At 36.7% G+C, this 27,214-nt stretch overlaps 1 protein-coding gene across 1 annotated transcript in view; it reads left to right on the forward strand.

The window, feature by feature from the left end:
* The first annotated feature begins 380 nt into the window (after positions 1–380).
* EHHADH (enoyl-CoA hydratase and 3-hydroxyacyl CoA dehydrogenase) overlaps positions 381–27,214 on the forward strand; it is a 41,812-nt gene continuing 14,978 nt past the window's right edge. Inside the window, exons 1-5 of the mRNA XM_006183219.3 lie at positions 381–599; positions 4,914–5,017; positions 9,780–9,952; positions 13,322–13,433; positions 21,300–21,404. Of these exons, the coding sequence (XP_006183281.1) occupies positions 526–599; positions 4,914–5,017; positions 9,780–9,952; positions 13,322–13,433; positions 21,300–21,404 (568 nt within the window). The 5' untranslated portion in view covers positions 381–525. The remainder of the gene's footprint in view (positions 600–4,913; positions 5,018–9,779; positions 9,953–13,321; positions 13,434–21,299; positions 21,405–27,214) is intronic.

Raw genomic sequence — 27,214 nt, forward strand, 5'->3', positions numbered from 1 at the left:
TTGGTTGATGTTAGTACCATACTCATTTAGGTGAAATGCATAATCTGTGTGTTTTATGTGTTCCAGGTGTGTGTCATCACATGATTGTCAGGATCCCAGATATATCTCTCCCTGTTAAGAAGGATCATGAAGATGAAATCTGTGATGGGGATGCTCCACCAACTTAACGATCCCAGAACTTGTCCGGGGAAGCCAGCCCCTCTGGGCCTGGAGTTTGCAGATCTCGACTTGCATGGACCTTCCTCCCACTGCCCATCGTCCTCCCTGATCTATTTTGTAATGGGAGCAGGATGGGAACCAACAAAGAGGAAGAGACGGCAAGGGTCTGCAGGGTTGGGGCTCGGGGAAGGAGGAGGGTTGGGGTGGAGATGGGCACCTGTGCCCCGGATTGGCCGAGCGGTGGGAGGCGGTGCCCCGCCCGCATTGGCCCAGCGGGCGTCCCTCCTCGCGGGGCTGGCCCGGCGCCCAGGGAATGTGATATTACCCAGTGATGGGAGGTGGCGGCACTTACGAGGCAGAGGAAACATGGCCGAGTTTGCGCGGCTGCAGAACTCTCTGGCACTGATCCGCCTACGAAACCCGCCGGTCAACGCGATCAGGTAACAGGCTCGGTCACCTCCAGCCCTGGGACAGCAAGTGGGGTCTTAGCCGCCTGCAGGCCGTGGAGGTTTTAACTCTCCCTTGCTGGTTTAAACGGAGAAACACTGGCATGGATTGAACCATGGCATATACCAGGGCCTTTTACGGAGGTTAGCTTGGTTCCTGTTTACAGAGAACCCTCATCTCCGTTTTGCTGGTAAGGAAACCGAGAATGAGAGGCAGACAGATGGCTACCAAGTAGGGGAGCTGGGCCCAAACCCAGCTGTCCCTGCGAACTTCGTGCTGAACTCTTCTGCTTGCTTGAAACTTTGACTTCTCAGGCGTAGTTTCTGTTCCAAAGGTCTTTGTGCAATGCTGGCTGGACCTTGATCCCTCGCTTCCCAACCTGGGGTCCAGGCCACTCTTAATAGTGTGCCACTAAAAGCTCTAGGAATCCAACAATAAAGTGGCTTCCCATGGTTAAGAAGTAATAAAGGTCCCCATTAATGCCAACACAGAATTGTGTCCTGGCCCAGAAATTCAAAGGTGTAACTCTTGATTTGTTCTAAACCTCAGGGTCTTGGGGCTTCAGTGGAAGATCCATGTCAGAATAAGCCTGTTAAACAGCATCTTCTGAAAAACTGTTGTGCCGTTTATGTTCTTTTTTTTTTTGTGGAGGACCTTCCGTGCTAAACTCTCTAAGCCATATCACGTGTGTTCAATGCACTTACAACATAACTTTAAAAATGCTGCTGTTTTGAAAATTAATGAAGTTACTAGGTTTGGTTCTTTTATCTCTCTGAAAAAAGTGTAGTGATACATCAGCCTAGGAAAGAGTCACCCATCCACAGGCAGTAGGATTAGCAGAAATTTTATAATTTACAAAGAATATATAATGCATAAAAAGACCTTTGGTCAGAATCCTTATCACATGCTGCTGGAGCAAAAAGACATTGAAATGAGAAGACCTGCTAATTTTAACTGAATTTTTATCCTAGTTTCATCAGATTTGATTTTATCATTAGCATTAATATTATAATTCTTATTCTAATATGAAATTTTGCATTTACTACTACAAAAAATTTAGAAATAAAATCATGCAAGGATGATATATCCACTTACTTGCCACTCAGAAAAAAGCAAAATATTTGTTATTTTGGTTTTGATGAAGAAAAACATTAGTAATATGATTACGTATCAATTTTGGACTTGTCTGTATTCTAATTAGAATTACTAAATATTGGGATTCTCTGCCTTAACCTGTGCTCTCCAAGAGTTTGGGGAAAAGTTCCACAGTCTTTCTATAACTAGGGATATTTTCCTGTAAGTACTTAAAATGTTTCTGATATTTAACCTATCTCCCACCCCCTTGCAAGGGAAATGTTAATATCTACCTCATAAAGCTGTTGTGAGGTTTAAATGTATTGGAGATTATAAACTGGCACTTAACAGATGTTAGCTGTTGTCATTTCTGTTAGAAAGCCTGTTTCAAGCCCCTACCAACAGGCCCCACTGCTCAGGATTCATTTCAGCTGTATCAAGATTTCCTTCACTTGGGAATAAATACTTTCTTGCCCTTTCCCATCTACGTTCTTCTGAACTTATATTTAGGTAAATGTGTATGTCCCAGCACATTCATTAAGTGTAACAGGTTCCCAATTTTTTTTTTTTTTTTTGCTGTATAGTTTTCTTCTTCCCTTCCTCCCTTTCCCCCTTCCTATTTCTAATTTTATGTGGAAATTATTTCTTCCTAGCTAACTGAGAATTCTTATTTGAATATTTTTTGACCCAGTAAATAGTTTAAGTCTTTCCTTTCTCCTTTAGCCAGCCATGTTTCCCTCTATTCAGATAAATGCCAGCCCTCTTTACAAGTGTAGGACATACCTGATTACTAGGTCTATCTCCCAGTATAATGGCTTTCACATTTTTTTTTTTTTGCTATAATCCATATGTTAATCCATGTTTTACATAGCAACCTAAGACACACACACACAAATACATAACTGAAGACAAAGTTTCGTGAAACAAGACATCCTTACATGCTTGATGTATTCTTTTCTATTTCTTTATAAAAAATGCTGGTTACAAGCCATGATTTGACGATATTCAGTTTAAAAAAATTGTCACAAAAAAGATTTCCTATAGTCACAGAAGCTAAAGAGTTGGTCACCATTCGTGAAATGTTCCCTTTAGACTCCATTTCTCCAAACCTGACAATATTAAAGGGGGAAAATAATTTCTTAACCCCTGTGACCCTGACATTGCTGTGACGCTGTGGTCCCTTTCACTCAGCTAAGATCTAGTAAAGCTGTATCTCTTGCAGTCATTTTCATTTTTTTCCTGTGTTTGATTTTTTGTGAAATTAGCAAGAACATAAGAGTAGGGATTGGTTGAAATGGGAAAAGCCAGTCTTGCCTCCTCAGTGGCACAGATTGAGCTCATTTTGGCTAATTTTGCAGCCATCCTTACCCAAAAGGAATATGTGCCTTTTGGACTTCTTGGTATTATGGGTGGTTCAGAGTCAGTTTTCCATTAGCAGATTTGGTTTTTAATTAACTAGTTGAGGGGACAGTATAGCTCAGTGGTAGAGTGCATGTTTGGCATGCATGAGGTCATGGGTTCAATCCCCAGTACCTCCACTAAATAATAAATAAATAAATAAATAAATCTAATTACCCCCTCCCCAACTATGGGTATTAAGGGTAGTTTCAACAATGTGATTAATGCCTGTTATAATAGTTGTTAGGAAAAAAGCAGAAACAAAATTACAGATGACTAACTAGATGAAGCAAGATGTTTTGTTTGATCTCATCATGGTTAAATAGTGACAAATAACTAGGTGAGAGGGAATTACCATGTAAAGGGCAAATATCTCTTTTATTCCCTGAGGTTTTAACTCAGGGTTGCTAATCTGAACAATCTGGTTCTTCTGGAAGTTTGTTGTTTGTTTCACAATTTTTTTTCACCCTGTATACTAATGAGGAGACATTTCCCCCAGAATACTCAGCATTCTAAGGCAAAACTGATTGGACTCTGGTTCTGTCATCTTTCTGTAAGCAATTCCTCACCACTTTCCTAGTTCTCCTCCTTACTATCTCTTGGCAGTTGTTGATCCTCTGCTTCTTGGCAAATTCTCCTCTCTTTGTCTCTGTGACTTCGGGCTTCCCCTGGTGCTGAATCACTCTGCTGAGCCTCTCCCACCTCTTAAATGAGGATGTATCTAGAGGACCTACCCTCTGCTCTCTTTTCCTCTGGGAGATCCATTTAATCTTGGCTTTATCTCCCCCACAGATGACTCCCTCATCTACTGAAACTTGGCAAAATCTATTACATGCCCTTCCTTTTCCAGACTTTGCCTTTACCTCCTAAATTAGTTAGAATTAGGTTTGGCTGCTAGTGACAGAAAACTCAAAATAGTGGATTAAGCAAGAAAAAGTTGATTTCTCTCACAGTGTCCTGGAATGGCATGGCTCCTCCATAGTCATCAGGGACCCCAATTCCATCTATCTTTTGCTCTGCCATCCTCAAGAAAGAGCTTCCACCTCATGATCCATAATGGCTGCTCCCAATCTAGCCATCTAGCATTCCTGCCAGGAGTAGAGAGGGAAGAAAAAGAGAAAAGCATACCAGGTCCTTTAAGGACTCTTCCCCAAAGTTGCATATACCAAATCTGTTTCTATCCCGTTGGCCAGAACTCAATGCCGTGGGCTGACCTTACTATTGGGAAATGTAGTCTTTATTTTGGGCAGCTATGTATCGAAATAAAACTAGATGTTTAATATTTTGAAGAAGGTCAGGAGGAAGGGATATTTGGGGGTAACTTGCAGCCCCTGCTACATCTCTTAGACTGTTTCTTCTAGACTATTCCAGTTTTCTTATATTTTGCCAATATGACAAATTGAAAGCAATTTCTTTCCCCTCAGAACTTCCATATGACTTTCTTTGCACCTTTGTTACAGCACTCATCTTAGTGTGATACTGTGCTGTGTGTATTTTGTTCTCCTAGGATGCTGTAAACTCCTTTCACTGTACATAGAAGATGTATGTAATATTTTTTAAGTTGATAGTGCTGATTCTAAGTGGTCTAAGTTACAACAGAATGCAGGAAACCACTGTTTTTCTAAACTTATGTATTTAATCAGTTCACTGCTTAATTTACAGTAGACAGATATATTATTTGTTAAACAAATTAGTGAAAGCTTAATGATAGTATCTAGGATTTTTATCCATCATGTATGAGTATAATTTTTCATTGTTAGGAGAGGGAAAAAAAACTTTGAGAAGGTAGAAATTTGGTTCTGACTAGTGCTTTGTGTAATTTTTTTTCCTTTTAGTTTGGCTGTAGTCCGTGGAATAGAAGAGGGACTGCAGAAAGCGCAAACAGACCATACAGTAAAAGCCATTGTAATTTGTGGAGCAGATGGCATCTTCTGTGCAGGTAATCAGTATCTAACCCTCTCCCACTGTCTCTGGAATCCCACCATAAACTGAGATCAATACTGCATTAGCTGTCCCTGTGGGTAATGAATATGAGAGACTTGAGTGGGAATGAGAAACATTGTGGAAAAGAGACAGGAGTCACCCAGGACAGACAGGAGAGACCCAGAGAAGATGCGGACCTTACTCTGTTTTATATTGGATTGGGCCTTTGGAGGACATTTAGCTGCAGACTTTTGATGGCTGTTATACCAGCTAGTATCTACCTGCTCTGCATATGTCTCCACCCTATGTGAGCTTGGGCAAGTCCCTTTAATCTCCTGAACCTCAATTTCTCTACTGATAAAATGCATACCATAATATTTATATCTTAACAGGTTCTTGTGAGATTAAATGAGATAACACATCTGAAAATCCCTAGAGCAGTGCCTACATGCAGATGTTCAATAAATGTTATTTTTTATTTTACAGAGTCTTGAAATGGAGTTCATTTTTCTTCTGATACTTACCCATCTCAGGGGCCATCACACTTTTTATTAGGTTATCCTGTGAAAATGCAAACATAGTGACAAAATATGGCAAAAGTATCTGAAATGGTGATTTATTCAATGGTATTTGTAGCACACTGTCTTCTTTTCCCAAATAAATATACTCTTTGACAAAGATCACATGGATATGAAGGTCCATGCATTCTTACTGTAGCCAAAGGAATTTAATGTATGTCAGTGGTAGCCTGAGAAGATATAGATGTTGAAATCATGACAATAAATAAATAAAGACATTAATCATAATAATTACTGTTTAGCTTGCCTGCTATGTGCCAGTACTGTATAGCTTATTAATGAAACTAGTAATATTTTTACACACTTTATACTTTAATCCTCAGTAAATCCTACAATTTCCATTTACAGATGAAAAGGCTGAGCCTAAGAGATTAAATAATGTACCAAACGTTAACCAGCTATTTCATGGCTTACTCAACTGTTTGAAAACTTAAGGTTGGGAGCCCAAGATGGTGACTTTGAGGTGTGGAGAGAGGGATCAGAATTATGAAAAGTCAGAATTGATATTTCTTTGTCACAACAGAGGTAGGAGAGAATATAGTTAGAGTTCAGAGGCAGAAAAAAATAATTTCCCTTGGAAAGCATTAGGGATTATCAGACTTGACCTAAATGGGCTTAGATAGAACAAAGTGCCCAACAATTGGAAAATATATATTCTTCTCAAATCTGCAGCATTTACAAAAATTGATCAGGTACTGGACCATAGAAGCTTATCTCAATAAATTTCATTTAGAATGTGTTCTCTGACAAAAATGCAATCAAGCTAGAAATCAATAACAAAGATATAACTAGAGCTTCTCACGTGTTTGGAAAATAAATTCACTTCTTGAAAGCCTCTGAGTCAAAGCAGAAATCATAATGCAATTTAGAAAATATTTTGAACTGATTGATAATAAAAACAACATATAAAAGTTGAGGCATACAGCTAAAGCAATGCTTAGCAGAAAATGTGTAGCCTTAAAGGTATACATCAGAAAAGAAAAAAGACTGAAACATTGTGACAAGCATCTTTATCATGGAACTGACAAAACAAACAGTAAAATAAGCCCAAATGAAGCAGAAGGAAGGAAATGATAGAGGAGAAATTACTAAAATAGAAAACAAATGTGAATCAAGACAACAATAATGTCAAGAATTGGTTCTTTGAAAAGACTAATGAAAAAGCTTCAGAGAGACTTATCAAGGAAAAAAGAGAAGATACAAACAATACATATAAATAAAGACAAAAGGGATATCACTGCAGGTGCTCTAGCCATTGGAAAAGATAACATGAGCACATAGAAAAATACAGCTTATAAAACTGACTCAAGAAGAAACAGAAAACCATTAAAGAAATTGAATTAGTAATCAAGAATCTCACAAAGTAAATTCAAGTCCCAGGTGACTTCATTGGTAACCTCTAACTGAAAAGTCAAGGAAAATGTTATCACAAATGTTTCAGAGAATAAAAATAAGAGGGAACACTTCCTATATTAGTTTCCTGGGGCTGCTCAAAACAACAGAAACTGGTGCTCAAACTGGGTGGCTCAAAACAACAGAAATTTATTCTTTCAGAGTTCCAGAGGCTAGAAGTTCAAAATCAAGGTATCTGCAAGGCCCTTCTTCCTCCAAAGGCCCTAGGGAAGACTCTCTCCTCGCCTCTTCTAGCTTCTGTGGCTGTTGGCAATACTTGGCATTCCATGGCTGCTTGTTGCACTACTTTTCTTTCTGCCTCTGTCTTCCTGTGGACTTCTCCCCTGTGTCCAAATTTCCCTGATCTTATATAGACACCCCTCCCCAACCCAGTATGACCTCTTCTTTACCTGATTACGTCTGCAAAGACCCTGTTTCCAAATAAGATCATGTTCATGTGTTCTGAGTGGACACCATTCAACCCAATATACTTCCCAACTCATTTTGTGAGGCTGGCATAATCTTGATAACATCTGTCAAGGACAGTACAAAAAAGCAAAATTACAGACCAATTTCATTTGGTAGGTATAAAAATCTGAAACAATCTATTATAAAATTGAATCCAGCAGTATATAAAAAGCATAATACATCACTTTTATCCTGGACATACTAGATTAGTTAAACATTAGAATGTCAATGTGATTCATCCTAGTAAAAGATTAAAGGAGAAAAATTGTGATTATTTCAAAAGGTGCAGGGAAAAAAAAACACTTGGTAATGTTTAACATTCATTAGAGATAAAAATTCTTGGTAAACAAAGTATAGAAAGAAAATGTCTTTACTAGGCAAAACATCTATTTTTAAAAACCTCCAGCAAATATCAAACAAAATGGTAAATTGAAAGATTTCCTTATGTGAAAGGAACAAGACAAGGCTGGCTGCTATCACCATGTGGATTTGACATTGTATTCTAGGCCCTGGCCAGGCTAGAAAGGCTAGAAAAAGAAAGAAAAGGTATAAGGATTGGGAAGAAAGAAACAAAACTTCCTTATTCAGAAGGTATGATTGTAGAAAATCAAAATAATCTATCAGTAAATTATTAGAATTAATAATAGAATTTAGCAATTTTGCTGGATATAAAATCAGTATCTCTAAAGTAATTGCATTTCTACATGCCAGAAATAAACAGTTAAAAAGTGAAATCACTATACTCTTGTCTGTGCCTTGGTTTCTGTAAAATTGGGATGATAGTACTTACCTTATGCCACAAGTAGAAGAATGTAGTATAACTTTTCAGAATGTGGGCTGTACAGTCAGACTGCCCAAGCTCAAGTCCTTATTCTACCAGTTACAGAGTCACGTGTCTGAACTAGTCACTTAACATCTCAAAACCTTAAACTTCTGTACCTGTAAAATGGACATTGTTATACTGCTTAACTTAGGTGCTAAGAATATTAAACAAAACTACTTAGCACAGTGCCTGATGTATATAGTATTTATCCAGTACATGTTAAATGCTATTATTACATGAAAAATTATTTTAATCTAAAGTTATAGGAGTAATAGTTCTGAGATTCAGAATGAAGTTCATCTTGTTTCTCTAGAACCAAAAAAGGATTTAAAAAATAAAGCTTTAATAACACTGGAGTGTGAAGTATGATGGCTTGGTGAGAAAAAAGCCTAATCCCTGGATAAATGCTAGATGAAGAGCAGGTGGCAAAAATAAATAAACAAATAAAGGTTGAACATTAAATAATTACTTTAACTTTTTAACTGGTACCACAGACTTAATGTTTTCAAAGAATAGATGATGCTATAGGGAAAGAACTCATGATGTATAATGTTATGTGGAAAAGGAGAATACAAAAAGTCATTTTACAGGGGGGAGGGTATAGCTCAGTGGTAGAGTGCCTGCTTATCATGCACAAGGTCCTGGCTTCAATCTCCAGTACCTCCATTAAACAAACAAACAAACCTAATTACCTTCACCTTCCCCCAAAAATCATTTTACAGAATGTTCTCAATATTGTTAAAAATATGTATTATAGTAAATTTTCATTTAGTTCTCACATCAGTCATTTAAGATAGGTATTAAGACAAAAATGTTAAATAAATTACTCAAGATCACAAAGCAATTTACATATATGCATCAGGAAAAAACTAAGAATTCACCAAAATACTACATTGTTGTCTCTATGTGGTGGTATTTGGGGTAATCTTTATGTCCTTTATGGTTTGGTGTTATTTTTCAAGTTTTCCATTATGCATATTATTTTTATAATTAGGAAAAGCAGTAAATATTGTTACTTTTATTGATCACAAAAAATCTATCACAAAAACATAATTCTAAGCTGATTGATTAACATATCACTCACAAATATGTCTGCACATTACCCTGAGATTTTAATTATAATGACGGATGCCCTTAACATAGACATGGGTCTAAATTGCTGTGAAGAGGGTTGTTGAGTAGTATCATACAAAAAATGGGAGGGGCTGACTCAATGTCACAATCTCTATTTCTTTTCTGAGCTTTCAAGTTTTTCTAAAGGTAAATTACCACTATCATATAGAAAGACAGATTTTTAGATGACAGGATTTCTGATAAAGATTTGAAGATTTTCTCTCATATCATTCTACATTTTCCAGGCTACTTGTTCATTTATTGTGTCTGCAGCCCAAGAATGAAATGTTTCATGGATCCAAAGAGGTCTGTGATTCCTTAAGAGTTATCTGGTAACTTATTGATATATAGCAAAGCCCAAATCTTCCTCAGCTCTCCTTTTTTCCTTGTCTTTGTGTTCTTAGGTGCTGATATCAGTGCCTTCAATACAGACAGAATCTCTGACTTCAGACTGGGAAAGTTAATAGATAAAATACAGAGAAACGAGAAACCTGTGGTGGCAGCTATCAAAGGCGTGGCTTTGGGAGGGGGACTGGAAGTGGCTCTCGGCTGTCACTATAGGATTGCCCATGCACAGGTAACAGAGGGGATTTGGTGTGGGGGCTTTTCTCTAGGACAAGATCTAAATGTAGTCATAAGCTTCAGGGGTGATCATTTTAAGTGGTTAGCTTACTGGTGAACAACTCTTAGGTATTTCTAGCACTGGTGTTCAGCTGCTACCAGTACAGTGGTACTAGCTGTTGAAATGTTGAAATATGTCCATTCTAGTTGGTAAATAGCTGCTACCCTGAGCCCATGACTGTCCCTTTGCTTCCCCTAACCCTAGCCCTTGAACCTCCCCATTGACCCACCAACTAAAGGGGAACTCCTGTGCAGGGCTCCCAGGACCCTACTCTAGCAATGTGGCCCACATCAGGTTTCACTGAACCGTGCTCATGCAGTATGGGGTATTAAATATTTGACTACCACCCTGGAATATTTAAATTTTCATTTCCTATCTCAAACACTCCAGTTTTGTGGTCTCATAATTATTAGTACCTAAGAAGACAAGTTCCAGTTGGCAACAATGCACAACTAGTAAATTCATTTCTTTCTGAAATAGATTTGAGTTATTAGACATATAGATTGAGGTTTGTGATACCAGTCTTATAATGGTAATATTTTATAAGTAATATATTTTCTAATAATAAAGATAAGATTTATAGATTATAAAATATAGGAAAGTATAAAGATGTAAACTAAAGTCACCATTAACTCACAGTTCAGAAATAACCATTATTAACATTCTATTTTATTTCCTTCTGGTGTTTTTCCCGGGTAATTTTTTTTATGTATGTATTTTTTCTTTGCAATCTTTTTTGAAAAAACTACATTTGGAATTTTATTGTAGTTTATTTGTACTTTTTTTTTTACTAATATCATATTTGCACTATTATTAAATATTCTTTATCCATTCTGCCAAACTGCCTTTTTGAACATTTAATCCATTTACGTTTAACATAATTACTGATAAGGAAAGGCTTCTGCCATTTTGCTATTAATTTTCTATGCCTTACATTTTTTTTGTTCCTTAATTCCTCCATTAAAGTTTTCATTTGTATTACATACATATGTTCTAGTGTACTTTTAATTTTCTTATTGTTTCTTTTACTATATATTTTTGAGTTATTTTCTTAGTGGTAGTTGCCCTGGGGATTATAATTAACATCTTAATTTATGACAATCTAATTCAGATTAATTTCAATTGTATACAAAAAATTTGCTCCCATACCATTCTGTTACACACCCCCCTTTATGCTGTTATTGTGACAAATTATATCATTATATATTATGTGCCCATCAATATAGTTGTATAATTTTTGCTTAATGTAATGGTCTTTTAAATCACATAAGAAAAAAGAGGAATTACATTACTACTGTATTTTATAATTTCCTATGTAATTACCATTTAACAGTGTTCTTTATTCCTTCATGTGGATTTGAGTTACTATCTAGTGTCCTTTCATTTCATCCTGAAGGATTTTTTCTGGGGCAAACATGCCACAACAAATTCAGTTTTTATTTATCTGAGAATGTCTTAATTTGCCTTCAATTTCAAAGACTAGTTTTGCTGGATGTAGAATTCTCAGTTGACAGTATTTCTCTTTCAGTCTTCTAAGTATGTCATCCACTGCCTTCTGGCCTCCATGTTTTCTGATGAGAAATTTCTGTTGATCTTATTATAAATATTCCTTAAAAATATCATTTTAAATGGTTGCATAATTTTCCATGTTATAGGAATACCATAATTATTTAACCTTTCCCTATGTTGTTTAAATTTTTATAAAACTTAGAGATAAAGACATATATCCTAAGTGTCCATTTTTCTATGTCTCTCTTACCATGACTTTCTGCACACTGGGTGAAGATCTAAGTTACAAGCAGTAATAATTCAGGAGGTAGGGATGACCAGTGGCGGGGAATATGGTGACTGACTGCTAGGAAAGCCTTATGTGAGAGAGGTGCAAACATTTCAGATGTTTTGAAGTTGTTGGCCTATCAATTTGAGTAAATGACAGTCTGTTTTTAAATACCCTCCTCCTCCCATGACTAACAGAGCTTTGGTCACTTTTAAATGGCCAGGAGAGGCTTTTGATAAAGGACTCAACTCACCCTCTTGTCTGGACTGGGATTGCTGCCTGACCTTTTTCTTTTTCTTTTTCTTTTCTTTTTCTTTCTTTCTTTTTCTTTTTTTTTGGTAACAGCTTCATTATAGTTCAAAGACTACATAATTCACTCATTTAAAGTGTACAATCCAGTGGTATATTGGTATATTCACAGTTATGCAGCCATTACCACAGTTGACTTTAGGACATTTCATCACCCTAAAAAGAAACTTCACACTCTTAAGGAGTAACCCACCATCTCCCTCTCCCCTAATTCTAGACAACCATAAATCTATTTTCTGTCTCTATGGATTTGCCTATTCTAGAAATTTCATCTCAATGGAATCCTGTTTTCAAACTTCATGTCATCAGTATTTCATTCCTTTCTGTGGCTGAATAATATTTCCTTGTATAGACACACCACATTTTCTTTTTCCATTCCTTAGTTGATAGATACTTGGATTGTTTATACTTCTTTGGCTTTTATGAACAATGATGCTATGAAAATTTGTGCACAGGTTTTTTTGTGGGCATGTTTTCATTTCTTCTGGGTATATAACAAGGAGTAGAATTGCTGGGTCACATGGTAACACTATGTTGAACCTTTGAGAAACTGCCAATTTTTTTCCCCAAAGCATTGCACCATTTTACATTCTTACCAGCGATGTATGAGGGTTTTTTTTCTCCACATCTTCTCTAAAACTTGTTTTTGTCTGTCTTTTATAGCTATCCTAGTGGGTGTGAAATGGTATCTTACAGTTTTGATTTGCATTTCCCTGATGGCTAATGGTACTGAACATTTTTCATGTACTTATTGGCCATTTGTATCTTTTTGGAGAAACATCTGTTCAGATCCTTTGCCCATTTTTGATTGGGTCATTTGTCTTTTTATTGTTGAGTTGTAAAAGTTCTTTATATATCCCAGATATATGATTAGCAAATATTCTCTCCCATTCTGTGGATTGTCTTTTTAATTTCTTAGCTGTTTGGCTCTTTCAGGGCTTCATAATGCTGTTCCTGGAGACTATTATTTGTGTTGACCAAGGCAGGTCATAATAGAGTCAGAGAAAAATTGTGTAATAAACTAGGGATGTGTTTCAACGTGAAGACTTAGAGACAGCAGAGCTCTGTTTGTGCTATTAATTAAAGAAGTGGGTGTGCACTAATTTGCCCTGTAGAAACTCTTGCTGAATTCTATGAAACAACGTTTTCGAGGGTGTGGGAAACCCAGGGGAATGCTTGCCTTGACTCTGAGTATATCATCTCATTCTAATGACCTTTATGCTTTCAATCTTTGGTAGGCTCAAGTTGGCCTCCCAGAAGTCACACTAGGAATCATTCCTGCTGCAAGAGGAACCCAGCTTCTCCCCAGACTTATTGGCGTTCCTGCTGCACTTGACTTAATCACCTCAGGTGAGTCAAACCCTGCTGACCTCTTTCTAGATCAATGTGAGGAACTGGACTAGGTTTTGGAAGAATCCTGGCTTGACCATTCCCTATCCATGTAATCTTAAGAGGATACTTTAACTTCCTTGATGTCAATTTTCCCATCTGTAAAATGGAAAGAATACCTTCTTTGAGAGCTCACAAGTTACCATGAAGAATAAATGTGAGTGCTTTCTAAATGAAAGTGTATAGAAAGCCCTAATCACATTTATGTGTCTACTCATAGACACTGATGTTCACATAGGGTGCATTATATCCAGATCTAATTTAGAAAGTATAATATAAACTAGAATTAGAACCAGAATTTTCAAGGAAACATGTCAAGTTTTAGTTTGGAAATGACTGAATTTTTCATTTCCTAGGTATTAAGATATTAGCTTCAAATAGAAGTTATTCTCTTTCAATAGAGAATGTGAACAATGCAACACTAGAAAACATTTGGAGACTCTGGATTTGCGAAATACCATAAGAAATAGGAAGATATTTCCAACTGAAGTAAGGTTGGAAGAAAGAGCATATATATAACTCTTTACTCCAAACAGGTATAACTAGTATGAGACCTTGGTTCAGTCACTTTACTTCTCTGTGCCTTAGTTTCCTTATAAATGTATTTAAAACAGTATCTACCACATGGTGGTATGGTGAAGATTAGATAAATTAAGGCATAAAATGTGCTTAGAACACTCATAGACATGGTAATAAATGTGAGCTATGTTATTATTCCCATATCTGACTTCTCAGTAGAAGAGGAGGATTGAGTAAAAATAAGATGAGGATCTTGGTAATAGACTATATCACAAAGAATGGACAGGGGGAGGGTATAGCTCAGTGGTAGAGTTCACACACAGCATGTGTGAAGTCCTAGTTTCAATCCCTAGTAGCTCTGTTTAAATAAACAAACAAACAAACAAACAAAGAAATCTACCTCCTTTCATAAGAAATACATTTAAAAACAAAACAAAACAAAACAAAGAATGGGCAATACAATAAAAGGAGCACAAGCTTTAGAATCAAAGACCTGAGTCTGAATCCCAGCTGTACCACATATAAGCAATATGCCTTGTACAAATTAATTTTTATTCATTCATGCAGCAACTGTTCAATTTTTTCTCATGTGCTGGACCCTGTTATAGATAGCAGGCCTATAGCAGCAAATCAAACCAACAAAAACTCCTGCCCTCATGGAAATTATATAGATAAAACAATAACAATAATTATCACTATCATATTTCATCAATTCAAAAATGCACTTTTTTCCACATCTCTGAAATCGGAATGCCTCTTACATTCATTGTGAGTCATGGCTTGATTGACAGTGTTTTCCCTTGTTTCTATGGGTTAGCAATTTGGAAACAAGTTAGTTGGGTTCTAGTTCAAGGTTTCTCATGAGGTTGCAGTCAAGACACTGACTGGGGCTGGAGGATCTGCTTCCAGGATGGCTCACTTACATGCTGACTGTTGGCAGGGGGTTTCATTTCCTCTTCCACGTGCAGCTGTCTGCGTGTCCTCATGACACGGAAGCTGGCTTCCTCCAGAGTGAGTGATCCAAGAGAGCTTGCGAGAGCAGCAATGTCTTTATGACCTAGCTTTGGAGTCCCATGCCATCTTTTCTGAACTGTCCTATTGATTATACAGGTCTACCCTATTCATCCTGGGAGCGGGGCTTGAATTCCCAGAAGTCAAACACACGGAGGGGTCTCTTTGGGGACTAGCTACCACAACTATATACTTTTATTAAACTCCATGGCTACCTATTACATAAGTAGTGTATATAGTAGCTTAGATGGAGGTAAGTGCTAAGGAGAAAGCAGAAAGGGGAAATTTAAAATGATAGGGGTTAGGGGCAGGAGTAATATTTTGGGTAGAATAGTTAGGAATGGCTTTCTTGCAAAATGAATCTGAGTGAAGACCTGAAGGAGGGAGGAAGCTTGTTGTGCCAATATCTGGAGGAAGATACTCCACATGGAGAAAATACCAAATACAAAGCCCTGAGGCAGGGGCATACTTGGAAATTTCCAAGAACAGCAAGAAAGTCAATGCAGCTAGAGTAAAGAGAAGAGTAGTAGGCGGTGAAGTCACATCATGTAAGGCCTTGAAGATTATAGAAATAACTTTGGCTTTTCTTCTGAATTGGAGTGTTCAGAGCAGAGGAGTAACATGCTCTCATCTATGTTTTTTAAAGGATTGCTCTGGCTATTGACAATATATTAATTGGAGGTAGGGGCAGAAATAGGGAGACGGATTAGAAGGCTGCCATAATAATCCAAGGCAGAGATGACGAGAGTTTAGACCTGAGTGATAGCAAGTAAATGATAAGACATGGTCAAATTTGGATATATTTTGAGCCAACAGGATTTTTGACAGATCAAATCTGCGATGTCAGAGAAAGAGGAAAGTGAAGGATGATTCTAATGGCCTGAGCAGCCGGAAGGATGGCGCCATTACTGAGATGGGGATTTCTGCTGGTAGAGCTTAGTTTTGGACAAGTTAAGAGAGGCCTTTTATACATCTAAGTGGAGATATCAAGTAGATAGTTGGATAGACTGGCCTGGAATTTAGAAGGGAAGTCATCTGGACACCTCTCAGCCTTCATTTTCTCATCAGTAAAACAATCACATAGTTGTTTTAAGAAATAATGAAATTACATGACATACCTCTGGTATAGTACCTGTCACACAGAAGTCATTTTATAAGTGGTAACTGTGATAGGCATAATAATGCCCCCCTCTAAGATGTCCACATCCTAATCCTTAGAACCTGTGAATATATTACCTTACATTCAAAAGGGACTTTGCGGACATGATTCAATTAAGGATCTTAAGATGGAAGATTACTTTGAATTTTCTAGCTGGGCCCAGTTTATCACAGGGGTGCTTAGAAGAGGAAAGCAGGAGGTCAGAGAGGAGAGAAGATGCTATACAGCTGACTTTGAAGTTGGAGGAAGAGGACTCAAGCCAAGAATTGTAGGCAGCCTCTAGAGGCTAGAAAAGCCAAGGAAATGGATTCTCTCTCAGAGCCTCCAGAAGGAACACAGTTTTGCTGACCTAGTTTAGACTTCTGACATCCTAAACTAACATAATAAATGTGTGCTGTTTTAAGAGGCAGTGTTTATAGTAATTTGTTTAGGAAACTAATGCAGAAGCCATCAATAATGATGATATTAAGATTCTTGCTTTTGGAAAACATTATAAGAAAGGATGCTAAAAAAAATTGCTACTGAGGGTTGAAGAATCCCTACTGATGTTAACGAGGAAAATAACACCAGCTCTGTAGGCACTGCCCCCATAGGAAATTGTAAGTAAATTTAGATTAAACGAATATGTAAATAGCAACCTTTTCTGATCTTCTAAAAACCATAAGAGAGGTGATTCTGGAAAGTGAAGCAATTACAACAGTAACCACTGCTTCTCCACATTTCCCTTAAAATGCCACCCAAAACCAACCAGATCTTTAGCAGTAACTAAAAGATAGGCTTGAGCACATTGCAGTTCATTCCCTGATGTTCTCTGCCCAATCAAATGATAAGGACTTCAGTGCCCTGCTCTTCCTTCTGCTGTTATTTTCAAGGTCCTGTCTTCCGTGTTCACTGAACAGCCTAGGAAGCCTCTGCTCTGTTCTCATAGAGCTTTGCCTCAGCCCCATGAGTTTATGGTCATCCCCAGGACAGGGATGCCTTTGGACTCTTGACTTTGATGAGGTACCTCTTACCACTCAGAACACTGGGGTAGAAGTTGGGAGTGGCATCTTTATCCTGCCTGCCTTTCAGATTTAGGTCCAGGTGGGTTTTCTCTATGTTTGAACAAGATGTTAAGGGTGAGTTTTAGCACCCAGGGCTTCCAGTCAACAATAATAAATATCAACAAATATCATTTCATGACCAAAACAAATAAATGGACCAAAAGAAAAACACCTTTAACACTCAACTTAACACCTATGAAAATATTCTGTGACATTAGAAACATAAATGTGAGTCTACTGAAACAGATTAAAGAAAACAAAAGTTTTAGAAAACTCACAATATTCTAAATTAGACAGTATTTTATTTGTTAAATAAGAATACCCTGTTTAAAATCAAAACCTTAGCCAAAATAATTTTTGAAGCAATTTTTAAAAAAGACTCAATAGAACAGACAACTGAATCAGCAACTTGGAGGAAAAATAGAGACACATTTATAGAATTCAGAAGAGTTTATCAAAAAGATACATAAAATGTAAATGAAGGCAGCAGACAGGGAAGGTCTATAATAGAGGTCTCTGCTATGAATAATAAAAGCTCCAAGAGCACAAAGCAAAAAGGGGAGAAGCCGTAACCAAAGGAAAATATATGTGAAAGAATCAGAGATTGTATTTAACAACCACATCATTTTCCTGGAAAAACTGATGAGATGTTAATGCCTTGTATAAAGATTTTAAACTTCCAGAAAATAGAATCCTGTGAGCTTCCAAAGGATAAAAACAAAACACAACAAAATGTTACTCTCAAAATAGCTAAAATCACCCCAGTCACAAATAAAGTCTAAATGTATGGAACATTCATATGCTGGGATGTTATATAGTCTTTAAATATGGTCTAAGTCAGGAGTTCTTAAAGTGTGGCCCATGGACTCCTAGGTGTACCTAAGACCATTGTGGCAGTCCATGAAGTCAGAACCATTTTCTTAATAATAAGACGTTACTTGCCCTTTCCACTCCCATTCTCTCACAAATATACGGTGGAATTTTCCAGAGGTTATTGTATGCCATGTGATACCAAAACATTTTGAATGCAGAAGTGGAAATGAGAATCCAGCTGTCTTCTGCTAAGCAAGACATTAAAGAAATTTGCAGAAATATAACAATGATACTCCTCTCACTAAATTTTTAAAAATTTGAAAATATAGTTATTTTGCATAAAAATTTATTTATGCTAACATATAATAGGTTTATCATTGTTCTTTGAAAATGATTTAATAAAGATACATTTTTAAAGTTCTCAGTTTTGATTTCAAATATAGTAAATAGTGATAGACATAGCCCTCATAAACAAAAGCTCTCTGGTATATTCTATAATTTTTAAGAGTACAAGGGGGTCCTAAGGTTAAAAGGTTTGAGAACTGCTAATCAAAATACTTATTATTTTGACACAGAAACCACAATACAACACTGTGCACACATGGTCCAAATTAGAAAATAATATGAGTTTATATTATTATTAATGTACAATTACTAATATATAATTTACATAGTTACTAATATATAATTTACATAGTTACTAATATATAATTTAAAGTGTAAAATGGCTTCCCCCCCTTAAGTGGGGAGGTGTATAAATCCTATACAGCATGAAAGAGAAGTTAGAAAAACTAAATTTCTTGTCTTCAAAAAGTTAAATTAGAAATTGCTTTAATTTACAAAGGTACAAGTACATTTTAAGAATGTGAACTATTTTAAGTACCTAATGTAGAATTCATAAGAGGATGCTTACAATCAATCCAACATCCTACAGAAACTCAAAGCACATTAGAAGGTTCGTTCTTCAAAGGACAAAATAGAAAGGAGGCAAAGAAGCATAAAATATAGAGGGCAGTCATAATTGTGTGAAATGAGTCTGTAAATTCTAAGATTTACAGAAATTAAAGCATGTGGGGAATATTCAGGAACTGTGTGTTCCTGTTTTCAGTATTAAGCATGAAAGGCAAAAGTATCTTGGGGGAAATCAGGAAGGAATCTGGCTTCTTTGACAAAAAGAAATAAAATGAACTAAGATTGGCCTTTCCCAAAGCACTGCTGCTTATAGAAATATCACTGTTTTTAACATGATGAAGAGAAGAGGTAAAAACAGTAAGAATATGATGGATTTTGATTTGCATAGAAAAGGTCACAGTGAATTAGAAGAAAGCTAACATTAGAATCATACACCTTTCTTTTTAAGTAGTCTGTACAACTTTAGGGGGACTTTAAAATGCAATCTGGAAAGGGTTCCATGTAGAAAAATTTTTTCTAAAGATTGGAAGAGAAGCAACAAAGAAAAAGAAAAAACTGAGATCACCCAGCTTGGAGAAGAAAAGTCTCAACTTCAGTTAACTCTGGGTCTCTTTACAGTAGATCTAGGCAGGGCTCTTATTAGATTGGACAGTGGTCATCATCTACACTGACAGCCATACTAGAAAGAACAAGTTTAAATCTCAGTATGAAGATTTGGGTTGGATATACAGAGCTGTGTCTTTAGGTCCTTGAAACAGAATAAAAGTACCCAGAATCTCTGACTCCATAAGAACAGTAGTGGTACTCCCAACTTTTGTGAAATCCAGGTCAGAAGGAATCATTTCAGCTAAAGGAATTTTCAGTCTATCTTGTGGGCATCTCATCTTTCCCCTGCTCAGCTGCCCCAAAGATCCTTTTTAGTACCCAAGTTTTTACATTCCACTCTGTGTCCTCTTGGACCCCTTAACTGGGAAGTCTGATTCACTCATCCCTCACTCAGGTGATTTTATACACAGGAGACTTCACCCTTGAAGCCACTCACCTACTCCTCACTGCCCTTCTTATCCCAGGAGGATATCTGGAAGCCTGTTTTCAAAGGCACTTCTAGAAAACTGCACAAATACTGCTGTTACAGAGTAACCCCTGCCAAAAAATCATTGTCTACCTGATCTAGAAAACCCATTTGTAGCTCCCTGAAGCACTAACAAGAACCAGGAATGGAGAGTTTGTCTCAGAGGTGGCATCCACCAACACTGTGTAAGAACAGCGAGGCCTGTGGAATTGTTGCCAGCAAGACTGATTGGGTGACTGCTCTTCAGAAGCCAAGATGGTGCTGGCAGGCAGGCAAGCAATGTGTCATTGTCTCTTTCCTTCTGACCCTGTGGTGAGGGATGATTATATCCCTTAATCTCCTACCCCAGAATATGCAGATCAAATTACATATTTAGACCTGTTGAAGAACTCAGGAGTAATGCAAATCCTTATCAAACTTCTGTAACCCCCTAGAGCTTCCTTTCTACACTGGAGGCTGCTGGTGCCACCACCACCACCAGACACTAGATGTTACCACCTGTGAAGTAAGTGAGATTTAAGCTGTTGCTCTTGCTTAGTGTCACTGACTCCAGCTAAAAACTCCATTTGCCAACTCGGGGTCATGGGCCACACCCTAGTACCATGTCTGAAGGAACAATTGTCTGGTCATCTCTGCTTCCTTTTTAGCTCCAAAGCTCACATGTTTGCAATTCCATGAACTAAGAGGGGGTTGAGATGCTGGGTAGTGAAAATATGGCAGAGGTCTACCCCATTTCTCCTGTGAAATTTGGATTATAACATGTAATATCAACTAAATCAATAATTCTTTCCCCTTGTCTGTCCACCTGTTATTTATGTTTGAGGACTGTAATCAGTGGCGACCCCTGGTGTCTGTTGGTGTAAGGATAGTACTGCTCTGCTGTCACTACCTGTATTATTTTTATCTCTACTATTGTCAAAAAATCAATCCTTCCTTATGCATTATATAGAGATTTATAAAGCACTTTATAGAGAGTTATAGAATATAAGGAAAATGTATTATTTTCACTTACTACTCAGAATTTAGTAGGTAAGCACAATTATTTCCATTCACTAACAAAGAAATTCTAGTCCTAGTGCAATTCTTTATGGTCACACAAATAGTACAAGGCAGAGCCAGAACTTGAATCCAAGTTACCTGATTATCTCTGCAGTAATGTTTCCACTATAATAGTCAGTGTGTTATTTATTTATTTAATAATAGATGTTTATATCCAGGACAGGTGAGCTTTCCTGTGAGAGAGTGATGCTTTTGTTTTAATCTCACATTGTTCTTTGATTTGTTTTGTTTTGTTTTAGGAAGACATATTTCAGCAAATGAAGCACTGAAGCTGGGTATTCTAGATAAAATTGTGAACTCAGACCCAGTTGAAGAAGCAATCAAAATGGCCCAGAGAGTTTCAGGTAAGATAATAACAAAATTAGCACAAGACTGGAAACAAGTTAAATGTCCCTTTTAATAAGGAACTCCTTAAATATGGTACATCCAAATAGAATATAATACAATTTTAAAATGAATGAGAAACTCTATGTATTGACATGGTATGAATGCCACCGTATGTTGTATTAAGTGAAAAAAGCGTCATTGTATATAGTGGTTCAACATTTGTATAACAAGAAAGGGAGTGTGGGATTTAATGTCTGTATAGGGAGAATGTATATATGTAACTGTCTGTGTATAAGATACTTCAGTAAGGATTCACAAGAAAGGGTTAATGGTTGCCTCTGGGAATGGGGCTGGTCAGCCAGCGGAAGGAGTTAGAAGGAGACTTCCCTCTTTATTCTTCCGTACCTTTTGAATTTTTATTGAATGAATGTATTTTCTATTAAGAAACATAATTAAAATTTAAGAAAAACCAAGCAAACACACATTTAAGCAGACAGAAGACAGGCTGTAGAATTGACCATAATAAAGCCGTGGTTCTGTCTCAGAGAGCTACGTTTTCTCTCACTGATTTTTCACTTTATGGAGTTATGACATTCCTTTAAGAGTTCTTGGGAGTGGCATTCCTACATGTTTTTCTTTCTTTCTTTTTTAACTGTTTCTTTTCAATTTATGGAGGTTGGCAGCAAGATGGAGAGGGTTAAAGAGTGTCAGAAAAAAAATAATTGGAAGGAATGTTGGGTCACAGGCAGAGCAAGTGTTCATCTCCCGGTTGGTGGTAGGTAATGGCTCAGTGGCATTCAAAGGTTTCTTTTGAAAAAGTCATTCTTTTGTCCACCCTGGCAGGGACCAAACACTTCCCTAAAATAATCTTTCTTTTTGTGGCTCTAGCTAGTTGCTGTTTCATTGCAATAGTAAGTGGAGAGGCCAGGGACTATGGGGAGAAAATACTGGTGGGTCTAAAGAGAGTTAGCAAGTCTTTACCCAAATAGGAACGAGTTTCCTGCTCTCTTTCTCTGCTTTCTGGATAATCTTCACCATGGTTTCATCACTGGTTTCATTGTGCCTCCTGGGAGGGCTTATTGCTTTGTTAGAAGTCACTTGGCCTACAGCCTAGGCTATTTGCATTTGGAGGTCCCTGAACGGTTTCTATCATATACACCTATGATTTTAGTTTGTAAAGGGCCTGATTTCAACAGGAAGATCTTTAACTGATTTCCTGAGATTCAGATTTGAGTTAAGTATTTCAAGAGATAGATGAGGACCATGGTCTGGTACACTTATAAAATGATCTGTTTTAATTATTAAAAATTATTTAGTTCTTAAAATCAGTTTATAATTTAAAATGTATGCATTAAATTATTATTTTTTAATTTATAAATGGTTTACTCAGTTTCAGCAGTATTACACAGTTTGTCCACTTGGTGGCAGCCAAATCTTGAGGAGGAATCATTGGCTTTAAAATTTGGTACTTCACCTGTTAACAGCAGGGGAATGGTTCTGGGCTTTGGATAATTATGTATAACTATTTTAAATTATAATCATGAAAACTTTGTAGAAATGTAAAACTGTGGTATAAAAATGTCAAAATACAAATTTACGTATATTCTATGATTATAACTACATAGGATATTTTGAATACAGACAAAAAATTAAAGAAAATACACAAAAATGAAAAGTTGTTTCCCCCCACAATTTCTGAAGTGATTTTTGCTATTGTTTTGATTTTTTCCAGCTTGAGGTATAATTCTTAAATACCTTTAAACTTGATTAATATAAAACTGTTTGTGATTTGGAAGACACTAATTTTTGCCAAACAAATTAGCAAAGATAGAAAAAATAATGTGGGATTGAATTTAAATAAGCTTTTCAACAGCTTGTAGTATATCCTGTCTAGAGGGCAACTGGGCAATCATGTACTGAGGCTTATTCCTACCTTTTGACTTAGTATTTTTATTTTTAGGAATTTATCAAGGGGAAATAATCACAGAAGTACTCAAAGATCTGTATACAGTGATACTCACTGAAGCTTTATTTGTCATTGTAAAATGTTGGAAACAACTCAAATATGTAATTTTAAGGGATTAGGTATGTAAAAGATGATAGATCTCAATGAAGCAACCCCTTTCAGCCATTAAAACTTCCATTTTTAAAGAAAATCAAAAAACTTGGAAAAATGTTTACATGCAATATTAAGTAGGAAAAACAACCAGATAGGAAATTGCACACATATATGTATGTGTAAATATGCATATTTACATATGGAAAAAGACTACAAGGAAATATAACAGAATTTTTAACTGTAGTTGTATTTGGGTGGTAGGTAGTGAAGATTTTTGATTAAAAAAATGTTTATCTTTTCTTAATATCTGAGTCATTAAATTTACCCAAGGGAAAAAGGGATGCCTGGCCAGTGTGGAATGGGTACAGTCTGGTAGAGAAATAGGTTTAGGACTGGGTGTCAGGAGACCTGGATTATAGTTTCAACCTATAGCTATATGAACCTTAATAAGTCAGCTTTGGGGGGCTTTATTTTCTTCATCAGTAAAAGGAAAAGTTTCAACAAAATTAGTTGGTTTCATACCCTGTTCTAAGAATCTATGGACTCCAGTTTTTGTTCTTGCTACAACTTGGGCAACTCCACTTTGTCTCTTTTAGTATTTAGGGCTTAGAATGCCAAGGAAAATTATGGGACTTTTATGGGGTTTTTTCTCTTTTTTTCTTTTTTTCAATGAGTTCCACTGTTTGGAATCCTATGATTTCTTGGTACTGCTTTGCAATAGATAATGCTAGAGACACAAGGTAGAGAAATAGGGCAGATCAATGAAGGACTAGCTCAGGGAATCTTATCTACATTTACATTTACTGTCTTACAGAATGCATAGTTTAGCTAGGTTTATTTATGTTGCATTTCATTTTCACTTGCGGTCTTGTGCTTTTCTTTTCTTTTTATGTTCCTCCACTTTTCTCTTCTTTTTTTTTTTCTTTATTTGCTTTTAAATATAGATATTAGAATGTTATTTGGCAGGACAAAATTGATGAATTGATTTGAATAGGCTCCACAAATATCTGTTATAAAAATGTATACGTATTATAATAAATATTATAAATAGATGTACAACATATAAATGTTATAGATACTTATTATAAATAAATAATATATAAATATTATAGATACTTATAAATAGGTAATAAATATTTATATAAATATTCAATATATAAATATAATATAAAGTATATTTTATATCATTAAGATATATTATATTAAATATATGTTCATTTACCAGTCTCTAGTTATGTGAAGCTAGTGCAATGATCTTGATCTAGAGGAATGATTCTCAAACTTAACTCTGCCTCGCAAAGCTCTGTTGAAACAGATAGTGGGACCCCATTCATTAGTTTCTGATTCAGTACATCTGGGGTGCGGCCCAATTTGCAATTCTAACAAGTTCCTAGGTGGTGTTGATGTTGTATTCTGGGGAGCACACTTTGAGAACCACTGATGTACAGGGAACAAGGAAGGGTAGGAATGGAGATAACTTTTCCTAGTTTTGACTTTTTATACCTCGCATGTGAACACTACCTATAGTCTTAAAGATATTACTAAATCAGTTATGAAAGGCATGGTTAAAAAACATACATGTATGGTTGCACACTTCGTGATTGTACCAACAACTACTGAATTACAAACTTTAAAATGGTGATTTTTATAGTATGTGAATTGTATCTCAATTTAAAAAATACATATAAAATTTTTGAGTTATCTTTTTCATTTGTAAAAATAGTCCATTAATTCAGCCTATTCCCACCTCCATCACTACCCCCCCACTGCTGAAATATTGACTTTAAAATTGGAAAAGATTAAGAACATTCTTTAGTTTCCACATCCAATAGGAAAGTTGAGAAGGAAGGAAATTTTCAATGGTCAGTGTTGCAATCAGCAGTTTTGGAGCCAGTTAGGGGTGGGAGGGGATTGTAGGAGGTTAACATATATATATCTAAAAATGTGATTTGGGAAATAGCTGCAAATTTCTCTGCAAACCTAACACACATCCTAGAGAGTTGACTGTGGAAGTTAATTAGCTTCATGCATCTTAATGCTCTTGTTATATGAAGCTTTTCAGACTACCTCAGTGCAATAGATTTAGCAGAGCAATTCAGAGTTACTTGGCCAAACCAGATTGCTTTGGCTAAACTGGGGAGGGGAGGGTCCTGTAAAATGCTATTTATTTGCATTTGGCCAGCAGCCTGCTTGTTCCCAAACTGAGGAAGAACTCCTTGTTCCCTCGTGCATGACTCTGGCATAAAGCTGAAAATGTGTTCTGTTAGTCAAAGATGGGCACTGGGGACGTTCAACTGGGAGCCTCAACTCAGGAACCCAGTACTCTGTTTCTGTCCCTATAATGAACCCTGGTCCTGTTACTGTGACTGCACTGGGCTATGTTAGCCATTTTTAGCAACTCTTGTTCTGCCCAAAGACCTTGATCTGTTTGTTCATTTGGATTTTGTGGCTTAAAAAAAAAATCTCAGTGGTTTCATCTGTCTTTCTCTTCATTTTATCTTTTGCTCTTTGTAATTTATTTTTACTCTCTGTGAACATTTATATAAACATGTTTCACAAGAACAGAGTGACACTGCCTTACCTAGGAGGCCTAAGCACATGTCTAAATTGGCCTTCCTTTTCATATACCCAGGTTCTTTGGGGACCCCCTCAAGCCTGGGAAAGTGCAGTTATTCTGTCTGTCCTTTGCAGAGTGTCTGTAACAGACAGAGCTTACCATTTACCAGAGTTAGAGAAGAAAGAGTCCTTTAGGTCTTAGGAAACAATTTCTGTAAACTGCACATTGTGTCTCTTTTTATCCTAGGCAGGGAAAATCTATTCGTATCAGTTTACCAGAAAGGAAAGAGGGAAAATAATCACCTGCTTTTCTTCCTTTGGACATGTGATTCACTTATTTTTTTAATTAAAACTTGAATATTCTTTTGCCTTAGAAAACTTCAAAAGATTAAGAAAATTATGTGAATGGGTCAGGGAAAAAATTCAATTATGAGCATATTTGAATCATTAATTAGTTCTTTTTCCAATTTTCCTGGGCAGCTAATGCTGGTGCTGACCTGCCCACACTTGCCTCTCTTGTTACGTAGGTACAACTGAGTGACTTTAAAACCAAGACTCTAAAACTACCAAGTATATAAGAAATAGATGTTGAAAACACCATACCTGTAGACCCAAAGGGGAAATTCTGAATGTATTTTGTAGTAATAAAATGAAGTTGTAAGATAATAGCATCCCTCAGTTACAGCCACAGCACAAAAAGGATAGGAAATTGATCAGGGCAAAGCCTTGATCAAAAACTTTCCAGGGGATGTGCTTAGCTTGGCCCTAGGCTGGTCTGGACTGGTGCTATACATGGCTCCCAAAATGTCCATCTGCAGTCTGAGAGGTTCTGAGTATCCCCAGAATACTAGGGTTATGACAGTTGGCTAAAATTACTGCACACCATTAAGCTTTATTTCTTTTCTTTTTCTTCCTCCTTTTTTTTTTTTCTTTCTCTTCTCTTTTCAATCTCTTGCCCAGGGCAAAATTGCCAAAAGCTACAGCTGTCTTGGATACAGTGATTGACATAATGCTGTGTTCTTGGACCTCCCAAAGGCTATACTTCAAGATCAACTGTTGAATTTTTTAAAAAGTAGTCATGCCCAGGCCCCACCCCTAAAGATTCTTAACTGAGTCCACAATGTGGCACGAACATCCAAACTTTTTAAACTCTCAGATAACTCTGATGAGCGCTATTGGTATAGAGAATCAGCCCCCGTCATGGTGGGGATG

The sequence above is a fragment of the Camelus ferus genome, chromosome 1, assembly GCF_009834535.1.
Source record: "Camelus ferus isolate YT-003-E chromosome 1, BCGSAC_Cfer_1.0, whole genome shotgun sequence".
NCBI classification, from domain to species: Eukaryota; Metazoa; Chordata; class Mammalia; order Artiodactyla; family Camelidae; genus Camelus; species Camelus ferus.